General features: G+C 42.3%; 1 protein-coding gene across 1 annotated transcript in view; it reads left to right on the forward strand.

Annotated features, from left to right (window-relative positions):
* LOC147668692 (T-kininogen 2-like) overlaps positions 1-19,085 on the forward strand; it is a gene marked incomplete at its 5' end in the record, with an annotated part of 106,583 nt that extends 87,498 nt beyond the window's left edge. The window contains one exon of the mRNA XM_086948509.1: positions 18,756-19,085. Coding sequence (XP_086804635.1) covers positions 18,756-18,926 — 171 coding nt within the window. The remainder of the gene's footprint in view (positions 1-18,755) is intronic.
* Positions 19,086-27,233: the final 8,148 nt, after the last annotated feature.

Raw genomic sequence — 27,233 nt, forward strand, 5'->3', positions numbered from 1 at the left:
AGAGCCGATTATATCTATTATATCTTCCTAATCCCACTCTCTTCAAAAAGGACTCCCATACTTTGTATGCAGCCTGTACTGTCTTGAATCGGGTCCTTTTGAAGTATGATGAGTCCAAACGATTAAGAAATGCGTTCTCCGCTTCAAACCCGAGAACAGTGGCATAGACCTTGGTGGAATTGGCTGTGATCCTTGGACCCAGCCCTCCACCTCCTATCAATCCCTGAATATATTGTATTGTAGCCGCCCAATAATACAGTCTGAAATCTGGGGCCCCCCATCCTCTTCTGCCCCTGGGGAGAGAAATAAATCTATATGCCCTCCTTGTCTTTCCATGGGCCCATATAAACTTATTCAGAACCACCTCTAACTTGCTAAACCAGCTTGATTAAAAAAACAATGGGTTTGCCCTAAAAAAGTATAAAAACTTTGGCAAAATAATCATTTTGATCACATTCGCACATCCTACCACAGTTAGATGTAAGTTGCTCATTCGTACCAGATCTGAAGATACTTTGGCCATTAGAGGTGACATATTAAATTTTGACAATGTCATCTAAGTCTGCGGTGATCTCCACCCCCAGGTAAATGGCAGATTTCACTACCCGATGATCACTGCACTCTGCGTATGAGTTTTTAACAATCTGGGTCTTCTCCCTATTTATTCTGTATCCTGAAGCCTCTCCAAACCGCTGGGCTTCCGCTTCTATCTCTCGGATAGCTAGTGTGGGATTAGAGGAAACGATTGCCACATCATCCGCATAAGCGAATGTTTTGAATTGCCTGTGCTTTATAGTCGCTGCCGGTATGTTGATGTTGGCTTCTAACCTCCTAAGCAGTGGGTCCATGTACAGGGCAAATAGTAGAGGTGAAGAAGGACACCCCTGTCTAGTCCCTCTATGAATCTGCACTGAGGCTTTGTACCCCCTGTTGACCTTTATCCTGGCCGTTGGCCCTGCGTAAAGTGCCTGAATCACTTTAACGTATCCTGCACCTAGCCCATATCGGATAAGTACTGCTCATAGATAGTCCCAGGAAACCCTATTGAACGCCTTCTCGGCATCTAAAAAGAGAGCTGCGATAGGATCCCCTGGGACCCCTGTGGCGTCAAACAGGGTGATTACCTGCCTGATATGATGCGTGGTTCCCTTCCCAGGTATGAACCCATGCTGGGTGTCACTAACCAAGCCCTCAATCACTTTTGCTAGTCTGTTGGCTAGTATCTTTGAGTACACTTTTGAGTCGGCATTCATCAAGGTGATTGGTCTGTAAGATCCTGGGGCTGTAGCGATCTTCCCTTTTTTAAAAAATAACAATGACATCTGCCCCTCTCCAAGACATTGGGATCGAGTTCCCCTGTTGGGCCTGCTTCAGCACGTGCAACATCTCACCGATAATCACCCCTTGAAATGTCTTATAAAATTCCACTGGCAGCAGATCCGGGCCTGCTGCTTTCCCAGCTGGAAGATCACCTACTGCCTTAAGCGCTTCTTCTAGGCCGATCGGGGCTTCTAACAGTAACAATGCCTTTTCTTCATCCAAGAGGTGCGGGACGTTTTCACCTATGCTCTGGTCAAGATATTCCATTATACCTCCTCCTCCATATCCATCTTCTAAATTATATAAATCTGTATAGAACTGTCTAAAAGCTTCTCTAATTCCCTCTGTATCCCTCATAAGAGTCCCTTGATTATCCATGATCTCCTTAATCTCCCCCGATGCCAATTGCTGTCTAGTTCGGATTGCCAGGATATGCCTGACTCTTTCGCTAAGTTCAAACGCTTGCTCTTTCTTGACTAAATATTTCACTGCTACTTGCTGCTGATTTCCTCTACCACCTCTGCTTTCAGTTGAATGATTTTAAGTAGCTGCATCTCCAGTGGCACATTCTGCTGTATTAAAGAGCACAGCTCTTCCTCTGCCTGTCCAATTGTCCTAACTAATTGTTCCACTCTAGCTCTTTCCTGCTTTTGTTTAGACAAAGTGTAACTCAACGCTTCCCCCGAATTGCCGACTTGAATGCATCCCAGACAACCCCCGCTGAGGCACTCTCCCTATTAAATGCCCAGAACTTTTGTATCCATTTATTCATATGTACAACATATTCCGTATCCTTCAGGAGTGCTCTTTCAAATGTCCAGCCATTATCTCTGCCTGCCACCCCCTCCAAGTTTACCGCCAGGACCAGACGACTATGGTCTGATATAATCCTTGGATATTTCTGGATTCTAGATCTTGCCAGCAGTGAGTTTGAAATTAAAAAGTAGTCTAATCTTGCCAAGATCTTATGTGGTGCGGAGTAAAACGTGGTGCCATCTATCGACGGGTGAAGCCCTGCCCACACATCGCAGAGTGAGTTATTTTGTGTCATGGCTGTGACCGCACAAAGTACTCTTTTTTTCCTGCCAGCATATCCCTGCCCTAGTTGTAATCCATTGCCAGAGGGCATGCTAATATTCAAATCCCCACAGCATATGATTGGTTCTGGCCAATGCGCTAGTTCTGCGTCAAGATATTCAAATATCTCTGGGTCATCCTCGGTGGAGCCATAAACCGAGGTAATTGTGAACTTCACACCCTTATGCATTATTTCAACTATCACCCACCTGCCCCACTGGTCTTCAAGTTTCTTAACCACTACGCTATCCCTCCCTCTAGCGAGTATCGCAACACCCCTTGTCTTAGACCCCTGCCTTGTGCATGCCAGGAGATTGAAGCCCAACTGGTCTAAGAGGAACGACCTCCCTCCCTCGACATGTGTTTCCTGCAAGCATATCATATCTAGCTTCATTGTTTTAAGCACTGCGGTCACCCGAATCCTTTTCTGAGGATCATTCAAACCGCAAACATTAATTGAGGCTATTCTACAACTCATCTAGAATACAACAAAATGTTCCTCTGTCTACCAATCTATCTCTAATGCTAAACCAATAAAAAAATGTGCCTCTTTTCCCCCACCATTTCTTGAGGCATCCTGGGACCGAGGGGCCCCAGGTGTGGGCAACCGAGTGATTCGAACATCACAGCTTACTTGATCGCCTTAGTTAACAAGAGACTTTAAGCATATAACAGCTCAGATGACAAACTTTTCCCCTCCTATTTTCTTAGTTCAGAGAGTTCATGCAGGTAAGCCTCTGCTTGGATCTCGCTTGTAAAGTTCCTTGATATTCCTTTATAAAGTACTCTTAAACGTGCTGGATTTAGCAGATAAACGGTTTCTCCGATCTTTTCAAATGGGGCAAAGAGTTGTCTCAACCTCCATCGGCGTTCAACCGTTGCGTGAGCAAAATCCGGACGGACAAAGAACTTGTTCCCTTGATATTCTTTTTTGCTCGCCGGTCTGGCCAGGTCATAAATTGCTTCCCGTAAGAGAAAGTTTCCGAAGCAGACCAGAATAGCTCTTGGATACTGATTTTCTGTTATAGACCTCTTGGGGAGTGTGAGAGGAAAGCGATGAGCGCGTTGAACTTCACGTTCCAATTCCCATTTTTGGAGTTCAGGCATGGTAGACTTTAAAAGGTTGACAATATATCCCTTCGGGTCGCTTCCCTCTGCACCTTCTGCAATTCAAAAGAAGCGGAGGTTATTTCTTCTCCCCCGGTTCTCGAGATCCTCCACCTTTGTCATTAAATCTTCAATAATACCAGCTTGAGACTTTTCTCTACTTTGAAGTTTAATGCCATCTGCTTCTAGATTTTCTGTGCGGCTCTCCACCGAAGCCATTCTGTCCACTATCTCCATACAAGTATTATCCACCTTCTGGATAGCGCCTTGGAGTTGTTGAATAGCATTGTGATTCCTTTGGCTATCAGTTTTAACATCAGAGTGAAAATCCTTTATGGTCCTCAGGACCACACTCAATGATGGTTCTACAGAAAGTCCTAGTTTGCCAGTATCATGTTGTTGTTTTTCCTTGCTCTTTTCAACTGCCCCCTTTTTTGGATTTTTAAGTTCTGTGTCTCCGATAGATGTAGGAGTCAAGCTTTTCCGGAAGGGTCTAGATTTTTTCTTTATTTGGTCCTGGTTATTCCCCTGATTGTTGTTTCGTCATCTAATGATTTGTGGAATTTTCTTTTTTTCTTTTTTTATTTTTATTTATTTATACAGAAACACATGAGTCGGTTGATACAGAAAAAAAAACAGCAAAAGGAGAAAACATTTTTTTTCGATCCAGTACATCTCCAATACTTGACATTTTGAAGCAAAGTAAAAGACAAAATTATGAATGAACAGAATTATGTACGGGGCAGTCTTAATTAAATCCAACAAGAGATTATACAAAATCTAGATAAGTCTCCCCATTTACCTCTGGGGAGACTTATCTAGATTTTGATTTGTGGAATTTTCTATGTTTTGATTTTTTTCTCCACCTTCCTTTTGGATATCGAATTTTGACCGAGTTCATTATTGTTCTTTATATCTCTCTGATATGTCTGATCTGATACTTCCAGATTGACAGTAGGTGAAATTTCGTCCTCGCTAATCGCACTTGTGTCTCCAATTTCACTAGAGATCGATAAGCCAGTTTCATAAATTTCAGAGTTAGATTCCTCTGACGATCTTCACTCCCAGTGTGTAGTTTTTTATCTCCAGCTGTGATTTGTCCAATAACGGGCATATAGTCCAAAACCAGTTCCAGATCTTGATTGACCAGATCTGCGGCCATTTCTGCGCTCGCGCTATTTAGAATTATTTCATCGCTGGGAGTCTTATTCTTCATTACATCCTGTAGCTTCCCATTGTTGCTATTGTTACTATTGCTATCGTCGCCTGTATTGCCTTCATTCAGGGCTTCCTTTGAGACTGGTGTGAATATATTAGAGATCCTTGGTTGTGTTTCATCACACAATCCCGTTAGTTTACCTGCGGCCTTCAAGCTTTTATTAGTTTGCAATCTCTTAGCCTTTTTAACCAAAAGTTCAATTTTTCCATCAGCTTGATCATCAGACTTATCTTCGGGGTTAAATTCATTTAACAGTTCTTGTTTCTTCTGTTTTCCCCTCTCGCTCTCTTTCCCCTTCTTGGCAGTTTTCATGGCATTTTTGCTTTGACTTTTAATTTTCTCCATGTTGTTTTTATGTTTTAGTTTGCCATTAATATTATCCTCTATACCATCCTTTCCATTTTTGGCCCCTTTAACTTCTTGTGCCTTCAATCCTCTAGTTTCTGGCCATCTAGTGGAGCTATTGAAAGTATCTTTGACAAGGAACTTTTCAAGGCCTTTGGGTTAAGTCCTGGATTAAACGTTCTACCCTGCTTGAGCACCAAGAAAAGAGTTGAGTAAACGCTCTGATTTCATTGATCTGGAGGTACTGGAACCACAGCACCTTTAATAAGAAGATTTTTTGGTCTCTGTAGCATGAAGTTTTTCTTCAACTTGTCTTTTGGTAAAACTGTATTTCTGAGCCGTGGAGTTGAAGGAGTGTTCTTGATTGGAATTTGAATTCCATTTTTTATGATGCTTAACACCCCAACATCCTGAACCTTTGCTGACCACTGTTGAAAGAGGTTTTTCAATCGCCCTCCTATTGCCAAATAGTCACTATTGTTGTTGTTGTGACTGAGAGGACTGCACCCGCCCCAAGCCAGAGCCCCAGCCACGAAAGATACATTTGCTTTCTTCCTCATTTTAAATGACTTTTTCTGCCAGAATGACTTTCTCTTCCCATGACGTAGTTCCTCACAAATAATTTAGATCCCATGAAGGGCAACTTCTGGACCAGTGTTATTGACCCCTGTCCAGTTTCCAAGATCTAATCTATAGCAACATTCATCCATGAATTGCTTCCCCAGCGAAGAACTATGCTTATCACAAGGAATCAAATGTGTAACCCAATAAATATTTAGTCAAAAGTTCTATGTTGTCCAGGTAAGGAAGGTGATCTGTACCCTCATTTAGAGTCTGGAAGTCTTTAAGAAGAACTTGTGAGGTGTGGGCAGTATACCTATTCACCCTGATTGAAAAATTAGATGCTGCATAGACCCTCTTCAGAGAGCCCTCTATTTTTCTGTTTGCTACACCTAAGAGAACAGCATCCTCTGAAGCCAGATTAGAAGTAGGCACTATGGAAGATAAAATGACATGTAACTTCAGAACCTGAGGAAAATGCTCAGAAAAATCATCAATTAAATATTTCCTATTGAAGAAATGAGGAATAGGCATTTTAGCAATATTCTTCCATTCTTTGGATAATGCACCCCTTATCAAGTGATGTAATGGAAGGCGCTGGAGTGCACTGGGAAGAGAATTCATCCTCTTGCTGAACAGATTGCATAAAACCTAGGATTTGTCTGATATGTTCTAACATCTCCTGGAACTGGGTCCATTGAACATATTTTATCCTTGGTGCATCTGCATCCTCATACAAATCCTCTCTTAGCCTTTGAGCTGAAGGCACTTTTAGTGAAATATCCACAGCTTGCTTAACCAGAGCCTCCAAATCTCCCCTCATTAAAGAGAACGCTTCCTCTTTCTTAGCCTTCCCATACTCCATAATGCCTCACAGGAAAGTAGGCATGCTAGAGGAGGCAGCCAGTTCCTGTTTTTACCCTGCTGCTAGGGAAAACAAATTTCCAAACTCATGAGTTATTGAGCTATTGGTCTTGAAAACAACAGTAATGGTGTACCTCCATCGTGCTTCATTCACTCAAGCAGTCCAACAAGTAGGGCAGCAGTATTGACACTGTGTGGTCTTCCCTGTCTTGCTGAGCAACATGAAACAATATCAGGGAGCTCATGAACAAGGAGAATGCTAATTGGTGGAATATCTCACATGCTGCCAAGCTCAGCAGAGGGGAGAAAAACAAGTGAGTTCACAAATTCAAACTACATTTTCAAATACATAACATTTTAACAATTCCAACATAGCATCATGGTCCTGTAGAACAACAGAAAACAAAAATGGAGGATAAGAGTGGAAGGTGAGAATCCTATAAGGGGATGTTAGATATTGGAATGGAACTAAGGAAATGCAAGTCACTACAGAATGAGTTTAACAGGCTGGTGATTCTGTGGGGAGGCGGGGCACCTCAATGTGTAAGGACTGGGACGAGGAGCATTGATGATGGGTAATAATGGCTGATATGTGTCTCCTGCTCCAATTTTACAATGTCTGTCTTTTTGTTTCTCTATTAAATTTAGAACATTCTACTCTCAGCTCGGGGGGATGCTCAAATAGCCTTAAAGCAATACTGTCCCTGGGTATGCCAGTTGTTAAAGGCTGTCTCCCTCATTAAACACCTTTGCATGTGGCTGGGACCCATAACTCAGGTTCAGGGACTTTAACAACCAGTATGGCCCACTGCAGTCGGCTATAAAGCTTTAGAAAACGCTTGAGTTGCTGTACTGGGCTCGAAACTGGCAGCGCCTCTTATCATCTCTCTTAGCTATTCTTTATAATTCCAAGAACAAGTAAGAATCCTTGCTATATTTATGAAGGAATCACACCACAAATATGCAGGTCAATGCAGAAATAAAACTGTATAATGGCTTTGTCAGGACTGGAATTATCCCTAATTTTCGTTTTGTGCTGTTCTCGGTGTGTGCTGTAGGTGCCTGTAAACCTTTCTTATGAATAGAGCCTTTTTGTCAATATATCCTAATCCAGGAGTCAGTGCCAGCTAAACCCAAAAACACAAGTTAGGAATGTTGCATCTATGCTGGTGGGTTTCTCTCCCATTAAAACTTATGATCAGGGTTGTAGCTATCAATAATGCAGGAAGTAAAGTGGTAGCTGGCCCACTGCACCCCCACATAAGTATCTTTTACAAGCTGTCTGGGGTAAGGGTGGCCATTTTGTTTCACTTGCATTAGGACCCATATCACCTTTGTTACTGCAATTATAACAATGGATTTCCACCTGAAATCTAAATGAATTCTGATGTCCAAGGCTATGGGAGACACCAGCTGTACAGGGCCACCACAGCTATACATAGTTCTTTTGCACTTTAGACAGACAAATACACTTTAAGCCTGTGACTCAAAAGTAGTTAGTAAGAGCTTAACAATATAAAATACACATATCACCTTTTGCAAGGGAAAGACTGTCTGACCCTGATTATTTATAACCCAGGTGGTGCCAAATGAACACATAATTGTATAGACTTACTTTGCACCACCTTAAAAGAAGTTGTTTGGTTTTTCCTCACCCGGTTTCACTGGGTGTGGGAGGGGAAGCATCATCTACCACACACTCTTTTCTAAGCATGCATTAACCACGCATACGTTTCCCATTCAGATGCCTTTACCATGCATGCCTTTCTCATGCTTTGTAAGTTCTACATTAGGTAAGGGTAATATTTAGAGTTTAGGGATGAGTAGTGGTAAAGGGAGGCAAGGGTATTATTAGGGTTCGGGTGGGCAGTGGGAAAGGGAGGTGAGGATATTTTTAGGATTTAAGTGTAGGTAGTAGACAAGGTAGGTAAGGATAATTGTAGGTTTCAGGGGTGGGTAGTAGTAAATGAGCTAAGGGTAATTTTAGAGTTAAGGGATTGTAGCAGTAAAGGGAAATAGGGTAATTTTAGGGTTCAGGGATGGGTATAGCTAAAGGAAAGAGTTATTTTATAGTTTAGGGTGGTTAGTGGTAAAGGGAGGTTACGAGTAAATTAAAAACAACAGGTCTCCTGAAAAAAGGAAAACATTTAATAACATATTAAATTAAAAGTATATACATACATATATAACCCCAAGTTGCATTTGCCTCTGGACAGCTAAAGTAGGGCTGCTTTTGTATAGACAGAGTGCTTTTTGGTTTGCTGATAATATTATTGTTAGGAGCATCTATGCAACTACTGGGAGCTGCCACTACGCTCCAATCCCATAGATATATCGGAGCTCCTCGTATCCTTTCTTTGTCAAATTCACCGATAGAGGGTGAAACTGAACAGGGGAACAATCTTACCAGGTAGCCACTCAACTATCTGTCCCATAGAATCAAGTGTAACATTGTGTAGCAGGCTTCTTCAGTTGTGAGTGAGTCCGCCAGTGTGTCATGGCCCATACGCCATTTGAACACCACGCACGATAATAAGTCAAAATATGTGGTGCTCATGTGTCACGGAGTCTAAATTTTGGCCTCTGCACTTATTCTCACTGAGTGTAGTTCAAATTGAACGGGATCTTTCTCTTCGTAAACCCTTGATTGCCTTCCTGTGGCTCCCCTCGCTGGACCTCCCCCAATAATATCCCCCTTTTGTATTTTCCTATGGTTTATGTTGTATTGTTCTTTACTGATAAATGGCAATCACAACAATTTAAAAGAAAAAAATGGCAGGAAGCTCGATCTTGGTGCAGAAAGCATGCGTTGTTGTGTTTTGGTGTGAATCTGTTCAGTAGTTTTTGAAAAATTATGATGCACAAATATTTGTATATCTGGGCCGTTGGGTTCGAGGGACTTTTGCAAGGGTCCCTTGAAACCAAGTTTTTAAAAAGAGCCTTCTAATTTGCCCAGGGGCCTTTCATACCTTTGGCCCTTCTTGCTCCTGCGGGAGCAAGGCTCTGATTGTCTTCCAGCACTTTGAAGAAAAATGTGGCTGATGGGCAGTAGATGACCTGGGAACTTAGTCCCCTGTCCTGCATTTTTTAAGAATGCAACATAAAAGGGTGCAAAGTATGTACATTCAGCCGTTGTAAGGGATCCCTCAGTCCTAAAAGAGAAAAAAGGGCATTTTTGCTGCAATCCCCTGGACTCCCGCAGGATCGAAGCAAAAGAAAAGCAAATGGCTTCTCGCCGTTGATTTTCACAATAATTGGGAAGAGGACTTGAGGGGGGCCTCCACCCTGAGCCCATTTTGGGCTCTAAGGACCCCATCCTCTGCTCCAAACTATAAAAAAAGGGGAGGGGGCATGCAGCCCTGCCGCTTTGAGCCTGCAGTGGCCCAGGAAACTCCATTACTGGGGCAAAAAACTTTATTTCTAGGGCAGTGGGGCACACAGTCCCCCCTCTCCAATCCCAAATGGGCTGGAAGAAGACATCCACTGGCTCCTAACAATAAGTAGAGGAGAGGGGGGGACAAGTAGCCCCCCTACCTGAGGCTTTCAATTCCCTGGGACCACACCCCGTGGGGCAGTCTCTTTCACTGCATCCCAGGGACCCCAACCAAGGGACAAGCAGGACAGCGGGCAGGGAAAGATGTGAGCTCCCACCCAGCAGGAGCTTAGAAAATGCTCTTCCTGAGTGTGAGCACATCTCTGTTGCAAAACTCTGATTGTTACCACCTGGTGGCAGCAAGCTGAAGTTGCTGCTCGTTCCAGGAGAAAGCAATGCGGGTCCCCAGAGCCCATGCTGGCTTGGTTAAGGGGCTGCACCCCCTTTTGAAAAACGAACAAATTCCCTGGAGGATGTGGCACCTTGGGCCAAGAGTGGTTTTTTGTAGGGGGGCCATGCGCCCCCTCCCCTTCATTGAAATAAAGGGCCCCCAGGGATATGGTCCCCGGGTCCTTAGAGGCACAGGGAGGGAGCTGTGCGCAACCTTTGCCCTGTTTAAAAACAAAATGACCAGGGGAGAGGGTCCCTGGGGCCAATAGTAGCTTGGGGAAGGGAGCCACGCAACCCCGTCCCCTTGGAGGAAGCTAGCTGCCTACAAGGGCATTGGACGCTGGGCCTGGCCTGCAGCTGTGTGCAACAGGTGGTTTCCCTTTACATATGGTAATAAAATATTACTTAACATTAAAAAAAGCCCTTGGCACTAACTGAAAAAAACAAAGGTTAAAGTGATGTTATATATATTAAGGTGGTAACAACGACACAGGGTCGTGACTCCTGACCAGTAAGGCAGAGTCCAAGACTATTAAACAACGAAACAAATGCCAATACTAGATATTGCTCAATCAATTTTAGATTTGACCTGTATGAAAAAAACATAAAGAACCGTTTTTTAATTTTAGTCACTAGTTTATTTATTTATTTGAACACTAGTGGAACATTTTTTTTTTCTTTAGTAACCAACTTTTGGTGTATATACAAAAGACTAGTACAACATAATATTTACAAGTGATTCATAATATACAAAAACAATTTACAAACAATTTTTAAACACATCCAAACTTCCACAATGGCCAAACCATTCATCCATCTACACTCATCCAACACAAACAGTACAAATCCTAAAGGTCTAATGTAAAAAAAAAACACAATATATATATCGATTTCTTTAAATGTACATCTATACACTTTTCACATTTTAACGTATTTTTTCCTAAATGTGATATTTGAACCTTTATTTTAATTGGACCTATTTAAAGAAATTATTTCAATTTTTGACAAAAAAATTGAAATAATTTCTTTTTTTTTCTACTTCACATTCTTTGTGGCTAAACTGATACTTACAATGTACTGGGATGATTATACCACACAGCAACAGTAAATCTGTAAAATTACCCTATAACAGTAAAACTCCCCAATACCTTCCAACTAATAATTAGGGCCTCTAACTCGAATTGTGCTGGACTGCACCAAGCTGTTGGGTAGCCCTGCTTGGTCAAACAGCGTTTTCTATTCTGGAATTAGTGTCAGGGAATAATGTTTGCTGTTAGTTGGAGAGCAGATGCAGTCGTAGTAATGTAAGAGACCCAGAGCCTGCACATATCAGTAACCGTCATGCTGTCCTGCGGCTAGCTTATTCACATATGGTACCCATTTTATTGACATATGTCCCTTCCCCTTGTGGTACACACACAGCTCTAATGAGTTGCACTTGTTTCTGAGGTATTCTCTTTTCATTGAAAGGAACACTGGTATGGGCACGACAATTTTCATGGGTTCATACTCCTGACTCTGGGTTATGAATTGCATCATTGAGTGTTCCCTTACAGATGCAAAACAGTGGCACACTCACTCTCCACTGCTCTTATTAAGCACACCCTTCTTCAGGCCTTCAGCAAGGCTTCATCAAGGAGTTGTTTGCCAAAATGAGTTGACGCTGTTAATCTGGACCTCTGCACTACCTTGCACAGTAAATGATTGGAACTGCTGTTGGAGTACGATTTCAGGGTGAGCTGTGTGAGGGTGAGTGCGTGTGTATATATATATATATATATATATATATATATATATATATATATATATATATATATATATATATATATATGTGTGTATTTTAATAGTTACAACTATATTATTTACTTAACATTATTTACTATTAGGGTGTTATTTTATGTACCTCCCTCCATTATTTTCACTGGAAGTGTGTCATTTACCTGCCTCCATTATTGTCAGTGGGAGTGTGTTGCATTACCTCTCAGTGGCCATGTCTGGGACTTGACCTACTCCAAGGATGGGCTAGTGTACATTTACCTATTGTTTAATCATCTGTAGGGTGTGCAGTTACTTTGGAAGTGTGTTGTCTTCCCATTTAGGAGCAAGTATTTAAAATTCTCCAGCGGCTCCCCATTGTCCCTCCCACATTTATTACTAAAAAGTAGGCTTATGAGTGTGGAGGTCTCTTTCACTGTGGTGGAAATCCCCCAGAAATATTACGAGGCATAGCCGAGGTCTCTGCATGTGGACTTGTAATAACGTGAGAAGTGCTACTGTAGTACTACTAGCATACCACAAAATACAGCTTGTGAATAGCCCCTTGTTGTCTTTTGTTTGGACAGATCGGCCATTAGTCAATGTCTTTGTGTCCCATGCCATTCTGAGAAGGATGCAGTCACTGAATTTTCAAGCATCAGTTTTTTGGTGTCTGGGACAGTCCCCGGCCAGAAAGGATGAGATGCAGTCACTTAATAGTTAAGAACCAATTTCCTTGTGTCTTCCCCGCACTTTCTACAGTGCCACTTCCTACAGTGCCAAAGTATTGAGTCTGGTGGGGACTTCCTCTTTTTGTCAAATACCATAGAAAGGTACGTTGACTGTCATTTAATTTTCTGAGTCCTTGGAAAAAAGTTCATGATATTTTTATCAATTATCATGAAAACAGTTGCTCATATTCCAGTTTCTATGTATGATGTCAGGTATACAGTATCGGCTTGTCCACAATGCAAGTGTGCTAATGTGTTTTGTATTTTCATCTAGCCTCTAGTCCTTGGTATAGCTGGTCTCACCCCTTTTCGAAGTGTTGCTCTTTTCGAGTATGGACATGGATATGCTCCTCGTCATGGACAAGGACAACAGCCAGAACCATTTGTCCCAATGTGCCCTGGGGCATCCTGGAAACCCAAAGCACCAAGCCCACCTTCCTAGTAGCTGACAACACTTAAAGATGGCTGCCGAGATGACACACTATTAATGACCTACCAGCTCTGGGACTTTTGAATGTCAATGTCATTGTATATGTCGGCCAATCTGAAGGAGATAAACATCCCAGTTTGAAAATCCCAAACAGATGATATTGATAATAAATGCAGAGATGTTCTCAATAATGTTTATAATTGAATACGTTTAAAAGTAACAAAAATATATTATATTAGTCGCCTGCACACCTCAAGACTCCAGATCTTAACCCCTTCGATGCTCATGACGAGCTCAGCTTGTCATGCAGTACACTGGTCGTGTGCTTATGACGAGCTGAGCTTGTCATAAACAATGGATTCCAAGGACTTTCAGCACAGAGGGGGAATTGCTGCAGCAGTGATAGTGTTAAACGTTTGATGTTGGGCGGGATAAAACATTAGCATGAATTGTGTTTAACAATGTCATTCTGTATCTGACATGACAATAAAAAACTTATTTCCACAGTAAGACTGCCAAAGTTAAAATTGCCTTTCGTTTCATTACTCCTGGGTGTAGGGTAGGTGGTTAGCCTGCTCCCGAGCCGGACTGAAAACCAAAACGCTATGAGACCTAACGGGTGAGCTATGCGCGATACAAAAACAAATACAAATACAAAACCTGCCCTGGCAAACTGCTTGGCTGGCCCCCAGGTGGTGCGACTGAGCTCTTTGCCGGGGTCGGTTTTCGGCCGATTTTGTTACAGGGCCGATTTTGCAGCAATCCCCGAGGTCCCAAAACCAGCCCCCACCCTTGCGGCGCACCGGGGGATTCCCCGGTGCCCGCAACGGCCAGTCCAGGCCTGCATGCTCCTGATTTCACCTTTCTTTTAGGCCTGGATTCTTTTCCTCCTCATGAAAAGTTGTAAAAGTTGTGTCATGAGTCCCCTGAGATTTTCTAGACCTGTTTTGTTGCCCCACAGTGGAATGCTGGACTGTGCCCTGAAAGGGGTGGAGCCAATTGTATCCTTCCCTTACAAGTGAAACTAAAGCACTGCTAGCCAGGCTAATAAACAAATTGCGGTTGGTGGCAGCAATCATAATTCAAGGACAAGGCCTTTTTATCAGCACTTCTCATGGGGATGACTCTTGAAAACTAAAATGAGCACAGTCCATCTTAAATCGGACCCTTTTTTCTCACAGTTTTTATTTTATTTATTTTAAACATTTTATATAGCGCACACATGACCCTTGAGGGTTTCAGAGCTCTTTAGAAGTATTAAGGAAAGAAGAAACACGTAAAGGAAACAAACAGCATAGACAAGGACAGTACTATGTACAGGATGCAGTAGCTACAAGATGGGGAAGAGACCAACTTTAGGTACAAACTGAAAAATCAACCAACAGGATTGCAACAAGCTAGAAATAAACATTGTTGTATAAATTGTGTCATATCAGGGCCAGAGGTTAGAGTTCATGGGTTCTAGGCCAGACATTTGTTCATCAATAGTACTTTGAATTCTTTTTTGAATGACGCTGTCAAGGGGTTCAGTCTGAGTTCAGGAGTCAGGGAGTTTGAAATTCTCGAGGCAATACCCGAGTATTATCAGTTGTAAGTTGTTTTTTTTGTTTTAGAATTTTTGTGGTTTCCACAATAGGGTGCTTTCTACTTTTGGAGGATCTACATCCACCAGATAACTCCAGTTTTTGTGCAAGGTACCTAGGGGTGTTGAAGTGAAGGGCTATATGGGTCATACAGTTCATTTGTCACTGTTTTTTTGTCTGATATGGGAGCCAGTTACAAGATTCAAGATCAGGAGTGGTGTGGTTGTTTCTTTTAGATCCAATTGTGTTTTGCCTGTTTTGTGTACATACCTGTATACATGTAGGGGTGAAGTACCTTTTCCTTGGGACTCTGAGTTTCTAAGCCCCGCAATGAGATTTGTTACTCAGAACATTTATAGACATCGCTGATAGCTGTTTCATTCCACACATGTTCTAACCCACCTGACCCCTGACTTCCTCTGTGCACAGTTAAAAGTATATTAATGTTATGGAAGGATGGATGGAATGCACAAAACTAGTTGCTTCTAAGTATTTGAGTACAGTTTAGTACCTGAATGGCTATATCACCTGCCACTCAAATAACAGAATTTCCGGATGTAAGATGGGTCCTAAAACCAGCATTTCAGTTTGCCTTTGATCTCTTGGACAGCATAGTGGAAGGGGGGGGGGGGGGTTGGTCAGAACCAGGACACCAGATTGTCGCCCTCCTTGAGAGACAGGAGTAGTTTCAAGAAACCAGGAATAAGTCTGCTATTAGTGTGAGCTGAGGAGAAGGTGAGGATTGCCAGAATCACAGAGAACTGGCTGAACTCATTGTCAAGAATCCAAAAGTCCAGCTGTTATGTGCCTGCTACTAGGACCCGCTGCTCCCTGGAACTAGAGCTCAAGCGGAGACTGGCATAGTGCAACCTCTGCCCAGGCCGATCAAAAGGGAATGTAAAGTACTGGATACTGCTTCTTTGTGTCCCCTTCTGTGTTTTACCTGTGAGCAAGTGTACTGGATACCCAACGTCCTTGCCATGGATGTGACTACCACACGAGGAGCTCAGGAAGATTTGGCATGACTCATTGCCTTTACTGTGTGTGGTTAAAGAAGTAAGATAACCGCATCCTGGCACATCAATCCTCACGTGGCGTGAAGACCACAAGCATCTCAGACCATCCAGCACATCTACCTTGGCCTCCTCCGGGACCATAACCTGTGCACAGGAAGATGGAACCGAATACTCAGAAACATCATTCTGAACCTGGTTCGTGCGACCCAACGTATGATTTAGAGCTATTTGAGAAAGTCAGACGTAGTGGCGTTCTCCACCCTCCATACACTTTATTACACACACAGAGGTTTCAGCTGTTTAAATAGCCTGGATTTCTGCACTCTGTGGAGATTGCATTGCTTGCAAAACAGCGCATTTTAATTTGCTATGCCGTCTATGTAAATAAAAGTCCTGGCTCTTATTGCAAAGTTTGCCAGAAATATATATATATGTATATATATTTTTTCTGTGAAAAAACAAAGATTATAGTAAAGTGTGTGTGTGTGTGTGTGTGTGTGTGCGTGTGTGCGGGTGTGCATGTGTGTGTGTGTGTGTATATATATATATATATATACACACACATACAAATGTTTCCACAACCAGGAAAGATGAAGCTGTGTGGGGCGCTTCAAGAAATCTTTATTCGGCCTCTGTCAAACGCCATTTTTAAACAAACCAAGTTCCATGTCACGTGAAAACTACATCTTCATTAACAGAGACAACAGACATGTAGTTTTTTGTGTATCTCCCCTTAAATTTAGGATCACATACATTCCTATTTAAGCCAAAATCAATTATTGAATTCATGATCATTGCAAATACGGGTATATATAAACAAATAAATATATACACACTTTTTTTCAAAACATTATCAAATACATGCAATAGTTGAATCAATGAAAAATTTGCAATACAACAAATGGGAGAGGCATTGTCATGAAAACACAAAATCATTGGGTACAAATCCCACAAATAATATACAAAAACGATGACAGAAATGTTGAGTCTTTCAATTTTGAGTTTTGTAGATTCTTTTATTCTTTATTTAACATAACGCAGCCAACTCGTTTCACCGATGCGAGCTTCTTCAGGGCAAAGACATCGAAACACGTATATTCAGCATTTGTAGTCCATATGGTGTATGTTCAGATCAAAAGCGGCATTTTCCCAACAAAGTATACATTTGGCCGCAAAGTACAAGTGCGCTCATTCCATATGCAAAGGTCCTCACTCACTGTCCCAGTCCCAGATCTGTATTGGGGTAAACTGGAATTTTCCCTTTACTTTGTTGCAACAAACATTTGAATGTGCATTTGACGCAATACTAGGCCATGCTACAAACACACATACACACCACACACACACACACCCCGCCCACCAATATATTGTGAAATAATAAGGGGCGTTTATGAATTCAGTTTACTTTCCTTATGTTCCTTGTGTTTGAAGTGTCAAATAATGACTAGAGCTGTGGCATGGGGGCAATGAGAAGGGGAGGGAGGGAAAGGAGGGGTGCTAGAATAGAAAAAATATTTACTTAGAGGCAAACTATCCCCACCCTAGTACATTAGCTCAGTGCCTTGAAAAACAGCTGCAGTATCATTGGAATCAAATGCACAAAGTTCCCACACAACATCCCTTCCATATCACACATCTTCTACACTCCCACACCCAGTAAAGGCAGAGCTTTTAAAAATAGAGCACATTCAGTATGTTCCATTGTTAAAGTGGAACACAAATCTTTGTTCTGTAAACTTGAGATGAACCTGCACACTCTCTTCCAAGCTGCATCCAAAAGAGTGCAAAAAGCATTTCCTGCATTCATGGATAATGGGTCCCCAAGTTGTTATATATGTTTTTCAGTTTCACAAGTAACCTAACACCAACAGGAAATACTTTGATAAGGATCTTTTGTGATACATTGAGGCACCACAAGCCAAATCATTTAAATATTAGGGCTTGAAATGTCTGTGTTGCAGGCATGAAAAGCTGCAAAATGGCCCTAAAAATGATTGAAATTGTCAGCAAAATTGCATGTTCCAACTATTCCATTGCTTTGCAATTACATGAATTTTATTTTTACATCCCACAATGCAAATTTACTTGCTTTTATGCACTTGAGATGGTCACCTCCCAAGACAAGGGTGTTGTGATTATAATGGATGGCTCATGGCCTAGGCGGGGTGGGAGAATGCCTTAGTGGCACTTACCTCGCTGAGTGCATTTGGCTATAAGTCAGTTATATGCTTTGCTGGAGGAGCTCAGTAGAGAGAGATGTCAGTGTGAGGAAGGGTTGTTCCATATATAAGAGGATTAAATGACTAATAACTTGCTACCAATTGTCTCTCCCACATTTACTGCAAAAAAGTAGTCTTATGAGTGCATAGATCTCCTGCACCGTGGTGGAAAGCTCCCAGAAAAAAAGCAAGGCAGATATTATTTTACAATAAGTGAGTAGTACTACTGTAGTATTACTAGCATACTACAAAATACAGCTTGTGAATAGCCCCTTAGTGTTTTGTGTTTAGACAGATCCATGCTAGTAGGGTTGAGATGTACTCAGTCATGAGTCATTGTTATTGTGTGCACCATGCTGGTGTTAGAAGGATGCAGTCACTGAATTTTCCTACATCTGGTTTTTTCGTGTCTTATTTATGGACAGTCCCTTACCAGAAAGGATGAGATGCAGTCACTTAATAGTTAAGAAGCAATTTCCTTGTGTCTTCCCTGCACTTTCAACAGTGCCAGTATGGTACCCCTGGCACCACATATTTGGCCCAAAGTATTGACTCATGTGAAGACTTCCTCTTGTTGCCAAATACCATAGAAATGAACGTTGTTTGTCATTTAATTTTCCAAGTTCTTGGACCAATGCTCATGATGTTTTTATCAATGATCATGAAAACAGTGATCATATTCTAATTTTTACGTATGATGTGTGATATACAGCATCGGCATGTCCAAAATACCCGTGTGATAATGTGTTTTGTATTTTTGTCTAGCCTGTAGTCCTTGGTATACCTGGTCTCAGTCCTTTTCGAAGTGTTGCTCTTTTCGAGTATGGACATGGACATGCATCTGGTCATGGTCAACAACATCAGCCAGAACCATTTATCCCAATGTGCCCTGGATTACCCTGGAAACCCAAAGCACCAAGCCCACCTTCCTTGTAGCTGACAACACTTAAAGATGGCTGCCGAGATGACACACTATTAATGACCCACCAGCTCTGGGACTTTGGAAGTCCCACAGTTTGAAGGAGATATAACATCCCAGTTTAAAAATGCTAAACAGATGATATTGATAATAAAATTCAGAGATTTTCTCAAAAATGTTTGTATTGAAATATGTTTAAAAAGTAACTAAAATACATTATATTAGTCACCCGCACTCCTTAAGACTGTAGATCTTAAAGGTTTTGTGTTGTTTGGGATAAAACATTAGCAAGTGTTGAGCTTAACAACGTCATTCTGTATCTGAAACAGCACTGAAACTATGATTTCCACAGTATGATTGTCAAAGTTAAAATTGTGTTATGTTTCCTTACTCCTGGGTGTAGGCTTGGTGGTCACGACACTCCTGATTTAATCTTTCTAAAAGGAATGGTTTCTATTACTGCTTATGAAAAGTTGTGTCATGCGTCCCCTGAGAATTTCTAAACATGCTTTGTTGCCCCACAGTAGAATGCTTGACTGCGCTGGGGAAGGGGTGAAGCCAATTGTACCCACTCCCTAATAGGTAACACTACAACCCTGCTAATCAGGCTAATAAACAAATGCTGGCTGGTGGCAGCAATCATAATTCAGGGCCAGGCCTTTTTATCGGCACTTCTCATGGGGAGACTACATGGCTCTTGCAATTTAAAATCTGCAAGGTTGATCATATATTCAACTCTTTTCGCTCCTGAATTTTTATTTTATTTATTTGAAAAATGTATATAAAGCGCGAACATGACCCTTAAGGGTATCAGAGCTCTTTACCCTTTCTTGACGCTCCCGACTTAAAACTGGCAGTCCAAGCACTAGTTATTTCTAGGCTGGAATATGGCTGTTCCACCCTCTCCCGTTTTCCCAAGATCTCTTTAGCACCCTTAAAAGCCTGCCTCAATGCAGCAGCCAGACTACTTATCGGCACAAGAAAATTTGATCACATCACTCCTCACCCAAAAGGGTTGAACTGGCTTACTCTCGAGGCCAGAATTCACCTCAAGCTGGCATGCATCACGCACAAGGCCCTACACTCAAACTCCCCTGCGTATCTTGCTCAGAAACTGGTGATATCCGGAGGAAGCAGAAACTCACGATCGGCCAGTGCCCTCCTACTCCGGCCTGCACGCTCACGGAAACAAAAAATCTATTATCAGGTGTTCACTGAGGCTGCACCAAGAATATGGAACTCCTTTTGACCCGCCATTAGAAGAATCCCCTCTCTAGCACACTTCAAGAAGGAGGCTAAGTCCTTCCTCGTGGGTGAATTCCTTAGCTAAACCCCGTCCCTCAACCACCTCAGAGACTATTGCCTTCCTCCTTCGACCTCGCCCCACCAAGAAACCGGGGATCCTCAGAGACTGTAATATTGACTATCCGTGTATGCTCTCATCGCTTTGTATGCAGTACCTCCCCTCCCTATTGAACAGTATATTCTTGTGATATCATGTCTATTGTAAGACTCTTTGACTATGTAAAGCGCTCTGATACCCTAACGGGTCAAGTTCGCACTCTATAAAACACCAAAATAAAATAAAATAAAAAATAGTAAGGAAAGAAGAAATACGTATAAGAAACAAATAGCAAAGAGGAGGACTGTACTAAGTACAGGATGTAGTAGCTCCAAGATTGGGAAAAAGACCAACTCTCGGTCCAAACTGATAAATCAACAAACAGGATGATAACAAGCAAGTAATAAACATTGGTGTATACATTGTGTCAAATCAGGACCATAGGTTAGAGTTTATAGGTTCTAGAACAGAAATGTGTTCATCAATAACACTTTGACTTCCCTTTTGAATGATGCCGTCAAGGGGTTCAGTCTGACTTCAGGTGGGAGGGAGTTCAAATTCACGAGGCAATACCTGAGTATGCTCGGTTCTACGTATTTGCAATGTAGAGTTTTTATGTTTTCAAAAATAGGGTGCTGGTGCCTCTGGAGGATCTAGAGCCACCAGATAACTTCAGTTTTTATGCAAGGTACCTCTGGGTGTGAAGGGCTTTATGGGTCATGCATGCAATTTTTAATGTATTCTTGTCTCATATGGGAGCCAGTTAAGAGATAAAAGATCTAGGGCCATATTCCAGAAGGTGCCCCGGTGGTGCAACAATCATTTGCACCCACTTTGCGTGCCCCTGGGGCACTTTGGTATTACAGAAGGAGCCACAGATGCTTGTGTGGCTCCTTCTTTAAGACCAATAGCGCTGGTGCACATAAAGCGCCAGTGCTATCTTCAGGGGCAATTCCCTAATTTGCATGGGGGGGGGGGTGCCAGGAGGTGGCACTTTGAAAAAGAAGGCTGGTGGCATTGCCTCTGTTCACACCTCGACCAAGAATAGCTCCTCTCTGCCCATTCCCCCATATCCAGTGTCCAGCTCGCATAGTAGAGGTGGAGCCCCAGTGACATCTGATTGGATGAAAGCTATTTGATGTCAATCCACCACTAACAATGAATATTGTGGTAAGTCTTCCATGGCCTTTGATGCCTCATTGCCCTGAACCAAACACCAATAAGGGAGAAAGGTACACATGGATTTGGTTGGGTGCATACACATGTTTGAGTACAGTTTAGTACCTGAATGGTTATCTCACCCTGCACTCAAATAATATAATTTCCGGGTATAAGATGGGTCCTAAAACCAGTTTTTCGGAGTGCCTTTGACGTCTTGGACAGCATAGTGGAAGGGGGCGGCCAGAACCAGGACACCAGATTTCAGCCCTTCTTGAGAGACAGAAGTAGCTTCTAGGAACCAGGAATAAGTCTGCTATTGGTGTGAGCTGAGGAGAAGGGGAGGATTGCCCGAAGCGCAGAGAACTGGCTGAAATCATTGTCAAGAATCACATAAACCTGCTGTTAAATGCTCGATACTAGAACCCGCTGCTTCCTGGCACTTGAGCTCAAGCAGAGACTGGCATAGTGCAACCTCTGCCCAGGCCAACCAAAAGGAAATGTAAAGTATTGAATACTGCTTCTTTGTGCCCCCTTCTGTGTTTTACTTGGGAGCAAGCGTACTGGGTACCCAACATCCTTGCCACAGATGTGACTATTAAACAAAGAGCTCAAGAAGATTTTGGGGTGACTCATTGCCTTTACTGTGGTTGGCTAAAGAAGTAAGATAACCATAGCCTGGCATATCAATCGTCATCTGGTGTGCAGATCACAAGCATCTCACACCATCCAGCACATTCACCTTGGCCTCCTCCAGGACCATAACCTGTGTGCAGTAAGAATCAACAGAATGCTCAGAAACATCATTCTGAGCATGGTTTGTGCAACCAGACGTATGGTTTAGAGCTATTTTAGAAAGTCAGACATAGTGGTGTTCACCACCCTCCATACACTTTATGACACACACAGAGGTTCGAGCAGTTTAAATAGCCTCAATTTCTGTACTTGGAGATTATGTTGCTTGCAAAAATACATTTTTAAATTTGCTATTCCGTCTATGTAAATAAAAGTTCTGACACTAATTACAAAATATGCAAGGAAAATATATATATGTATTTATATATTTTTCCACTAAAAAAACAAATTTTAAAGTGACGTGCATGTGAATCTATGTGTATAGGATTGCTGAACCACATGTACCATAATTCTTTCCACAAGTGAAACGCCCACTTGGACTGCTTACTTAATTGCATGAGGTGGTTGCAATTTCATGTTGAACTCTCCCACTCTGCCTGTGAGCAAGGGCGCCATGCCTGAAACGGGTAAAGCTGTGTGAAATGGATTGAAATGTCTGCTTCTGACTTCGCCACAGTCTCCATTAGAGGAACTTTGACACCTACCAGTGAGTTCTTCTCCATCTGGGGGCAACCTCACTCTTTTGTATTTTGACTGCCGGCCCAGCCGTGTGGGGAAGCACCGACGTGTGCAGGGGACCTGTGATGACCCCACACGGTGGACATCTTTCTGGGCGGGGGGTCTTGATGGAAGACATGATGATTGTGGCGTTTTGGTAGCGGGACAGTTTTAATCAACCCACTGGGGTAATGACTCTTTTTTCATGGGTTGGGTGAGAGGACTTACTCACTTGAGGAAAGGATTGCCGAACCACATGTACCATAATTCTTTGCACAAGCGGAACGCCCACTTGGACTGCTTACTTATTTGCATGAGGAGTATATTAGGTGGTTGCAATTTCATGTTGAACTCTCCCACTCTGCCTGTGAGCAAGGGCGCCATGCCCAAAAACGCGTAAGGCTGTGTGAAATGGATTGAAATGTCTGCTTCTGACTTCGCCACAGTCTCCATTAAAGGAAATTTTACACCTACTTATGAGTGCTCCTCCATCCGGGGGCAACCTCTCTCTTATATATTATATAAATAGGGACGTTATAGTTAGAAATAAGCATTTAAAAAACCTTAGAAATTCACGGAAAAAACGTCAGGTTTCCTGGACGTTATAGTTAGTTCGTCATCTCACTCATACAAAACTCGAAAAATTTGGCTATTATAGTTAGTCGAGCTAACTATAACTTGCGCTCCCGCAATGCACTGCTGATGACATCACTTATTACATCACTCATGACATGGCCAGTGACATCACTCATGACATCTCAAATGACATAATTGATGACATCATCCAGTTAGTATCTGATGCACCTCCTCACACCCTAATATAACCTATCATACACCCACTCTAAAATACAGAGTACCATTCTTGAAAGCATAGACACACCAATATCAGTTAGTACATACCCACTCACTGATTCATAGGTCTACACACACATCTACTCCCTCACCCATACAGTCACTTATGCACGAGGCTGATTTCGGCCCCGGGGAGCACATCCGATAGAACATGGCCACACATTCATATTTTTTAAATAATCTTTGTAAAGGAGGGGGCTGCACAGCCCCCCTCCTGAGGCCCTTATCAGGTCCGGGGACCCCATTCCCCGGGGCATTGCCTAGTTTAAAAAATAAATAAAAATTACATATTCGGGAGGGGGACCCCCACACTTTATTGATATTTTCCCCGGGGAGGTGGTGGTCCCTGGGGCAGTGAGGGGGGGTATGAGCCCCCCACACATAGATTTTTAAAGTAGCCCCAGGGAGGTGGCAGGCCCTGGGGCTGCAGGGGGGCTCAAGGCCCCCGCTTATAAAAAAATGAAGGAGGCGGTGCTCCATTAAAGTTTTTTTAATGCCCCGGGGAGGTGGTGGTCCCGGGGGCAAGAACCCCCCCCACGCTTAAATTAATAAATAAGCCCCACGGAGGTGGCTGTCCCCAGGGCTGCGGGGGGCCACGTGCCCCCATGCATAATTAATAAAGACTCTGGGAGGTGGCAGTCCCTGGGGCTTTCGGTGCAACACCCACATACATTTTGGCAGATTGTCCCCGGACCTGGCCGACCAGGGGGCTTATTAAAACGAAACTCTGGAGACCACGGTTAGTTTTTTTTGTATTTCGGCGGGATTCGTGCACCCATGCTTTTTTTGGCTTTGGGGTTCCCTGTGGGTCCCACTGAACAGGCTTAGGGGATCAGGGTGTTTCTACCCTGCCCCCTTCTCTTTTGTTTACTTTTTTTCTTGTGACTCAGTTCTTTGCATGGACAGTCCCTTTCCAGTAGAGTAGAGACCCACCCACTGACTAGTCATGAGCCCATATCTATGTGTCTTGTGCATGGAAATTCAAATGCATTCATTGAGAGCCTAATTCATGAAGGTAAACTTACACATTTGTGATTTGATTTTTCATTTTATCTAGCGCACGAATTCCCAAAGGCATTTTAGCGCTGCCGCACACGTAGATGGAAACTATTAACTGGATCTGCTCATTGAGTAAAAAACCAATTTAAGTTTATCTTTGTTTTGGAATTCACAAACCTGTACTTTAATAGTTTGTGAGTGGAGAGACTCCGTAGTCGGTGCGCAGAGCTCTGCACATAAAAATATACATCATGTCCATCTCTTTATGTGCGAAGTTCTCCACCCGGACTTCAGGGTCTATGCATACGTAAACTTACTATTAAAATGCAGATTTGTGAATCCTAAAACAAACGTAAATATACACCAAATATAAGTTTACCTTTGTGAATCAGGTACTTAGATCTTTATATTTCTATGATGGATATCAGGTATTTCGCATTGGTGTCTGGAGAATACAAATTTTCTGACCTGTTTTATATTTTTGTATAGGGTGCAGCATTTTCCATCGCTGGTCTCAGTCCTTTTCGAGGTGTCGGCCCAGTTAATCATGAAGATGGACATGTGACTCATCATGGGCAAGGGTATGTCCCAAAAGCTCCGACCGCAATGTGCCCCGGAGAGACCTGGAAACCTAAATCACCGAACCCACTCTACCAGTAACTAAAGACACTTGAAGATGCAGATCTTGGGTGGCTACTGAGACAACATAGGATTAATTCAAAGGCACAACCTGGGGCTTTGGAAGAAGTCACTTCCCTGGCAACTGCCTTCCAGTCAGAATGAGACAATACATCCTACTTCAAAATGTCATCCATATTACACTGATAATAAAATCCTAATGTTTTATCACTAGATGATTGCATTCAATTATTTTTTGAAAGAGAAAGCCCATTCTTTAGCGCTTAACTGATACTTACATGGTACTGGTACATTTGTAAAATTACCGTATATCAGTAAAACGCCCCAGTACCGTCCAACTAATAATGAGGGTCTCTATCTCAAAATTGCGCTGGACTGCGCAGAACCATTTAGCAGCCCTGTCTGGTCAAACATAGCTTTCTCTTCTGGAATTAGTGTCAGGGAATGTTTATTGGTAAGTTGGAGAGCAGATGCAGTAGTAGTAATGTAAGGGACCCGGAGCCTGCACATATCAATAACCATCATGCTGTCCTGCGGCTGCCAGCTCATTCACATTTGTTACCCATATTATTGACATATGTCCCTTTCCCTTGTGGTACACACACAGCTCTGATGAGCAGAACTTGTTTCTGAGGTCTTCTCTTTTCATTTAAAGGAGAACGGGTATGGGCATGACAATTTTGATGGATTCATACACCAGACTCTGGGATATGAATTGCATCAAGGTGTGTTCCCTTACTTAAGCAAATAGCGGCACACTAAGGGCCCGATTCTCAGAACTAACGTAAGACAAAATCCTAAACTTACTACTTTTGGTATTAACAGAAGGCATTTAGTAGTAGTAAAGTTAGGATTTTGTCTGGAGTCTTTCTTAAGCCTGTCTTAAGTCTGTCTTAAGTCTGTGCTAAGTTTGTCCTAAGTTTGTCTTAAGTCTATTTTAAGTCTGTCTTAAGTCTGTCTTAAGTTTGTCTTAGGTTTGTCTTAAGTCTGTCTTAAGTCTGTCTTAAGTCTGTCCTACTACTTTTGGTATTCACAGAAGGCATTTAGTAGTAGTAAAGTTAGGATTTTGTCTTAAATTTGACTTAAGACAGACTTAAACAGACTTAAGACAGTCTTAAGACAAACTTAAGACTAACTTAAGACAAACTTAGGACAGACTTAGGACAGACTTAAGACAGACTTAAGACAACAACTAAACAGGAGCAAATTATGATGCAAACATGCCTCCACAAGGATGATAGCCCACCTCATTGATAAGCAACACACACCGAACGATTGGGAACAGCTCTGGGTGTTTAAACTCCGCACCGACACTCATGGTATCAATGATGATATACCCTGGGATCTATTCTGTTCATGATCCATTTGGCCATCATCTATACGGTCATGAATCAAGCAACAGTACACAACACCCATCTAGGGCCCCAATACATAACCTCATCATTTATCTTGTTGACTTTTTCACTGAGTTATTGAAACTGTAATCAGCCAGTTAAAAACTTACAGAACCCAGATACTGTAGTGATGACTCCAGCTGATACATAATAATATGCTTTTTCTATGTCATCTGGTTTTAAACATCACCAGATTGAGTAAACTGTAAGCATCCATGTTAAGGTAGTACATCCCACATTGACTGACAAATCACTGGTGTCTGATTAATTATACACCTGATGGGGCATCTTTAATAAACATAATGAACGGTTACAAGGTACCAATAAAATACCCTGCGCACAACCCACTTCCAAACAGTACGAAGGGACTATCGTATTTTGTTTGCTCAGAAAATGTTTGCCCTATACGAAGGTTGAGAGTTATTGGAGCATTGATAAGAACATATTTGAATACTAGTTTTAATAGGGTCCTTTTATTAACATTCCATTGCCTAAACTCTGCCGTAATACCCTATGACCCAAGTTCTAGACAAGGATATCGCGGAGCCCACTTGCGTATCCTTCCAACATGGCCGCTGCACTTTTCC

Source organism: Lissotriton vulgaris, unplaced genomic scaffold, assembly GCF_964263255.1.
Source record: "Lissotriton vulgaris unplaced genomic scaffold, aLisVul1.2 SCAFFOLD_4785, whole genome shotgun sequence".
Classification (NCBI taxonomy): Eukaryota; Metazoa; Chordata; class Amphibia; order Caudata; family Salamandridae; genus Lissotriton; species Lissotriton vulgaris.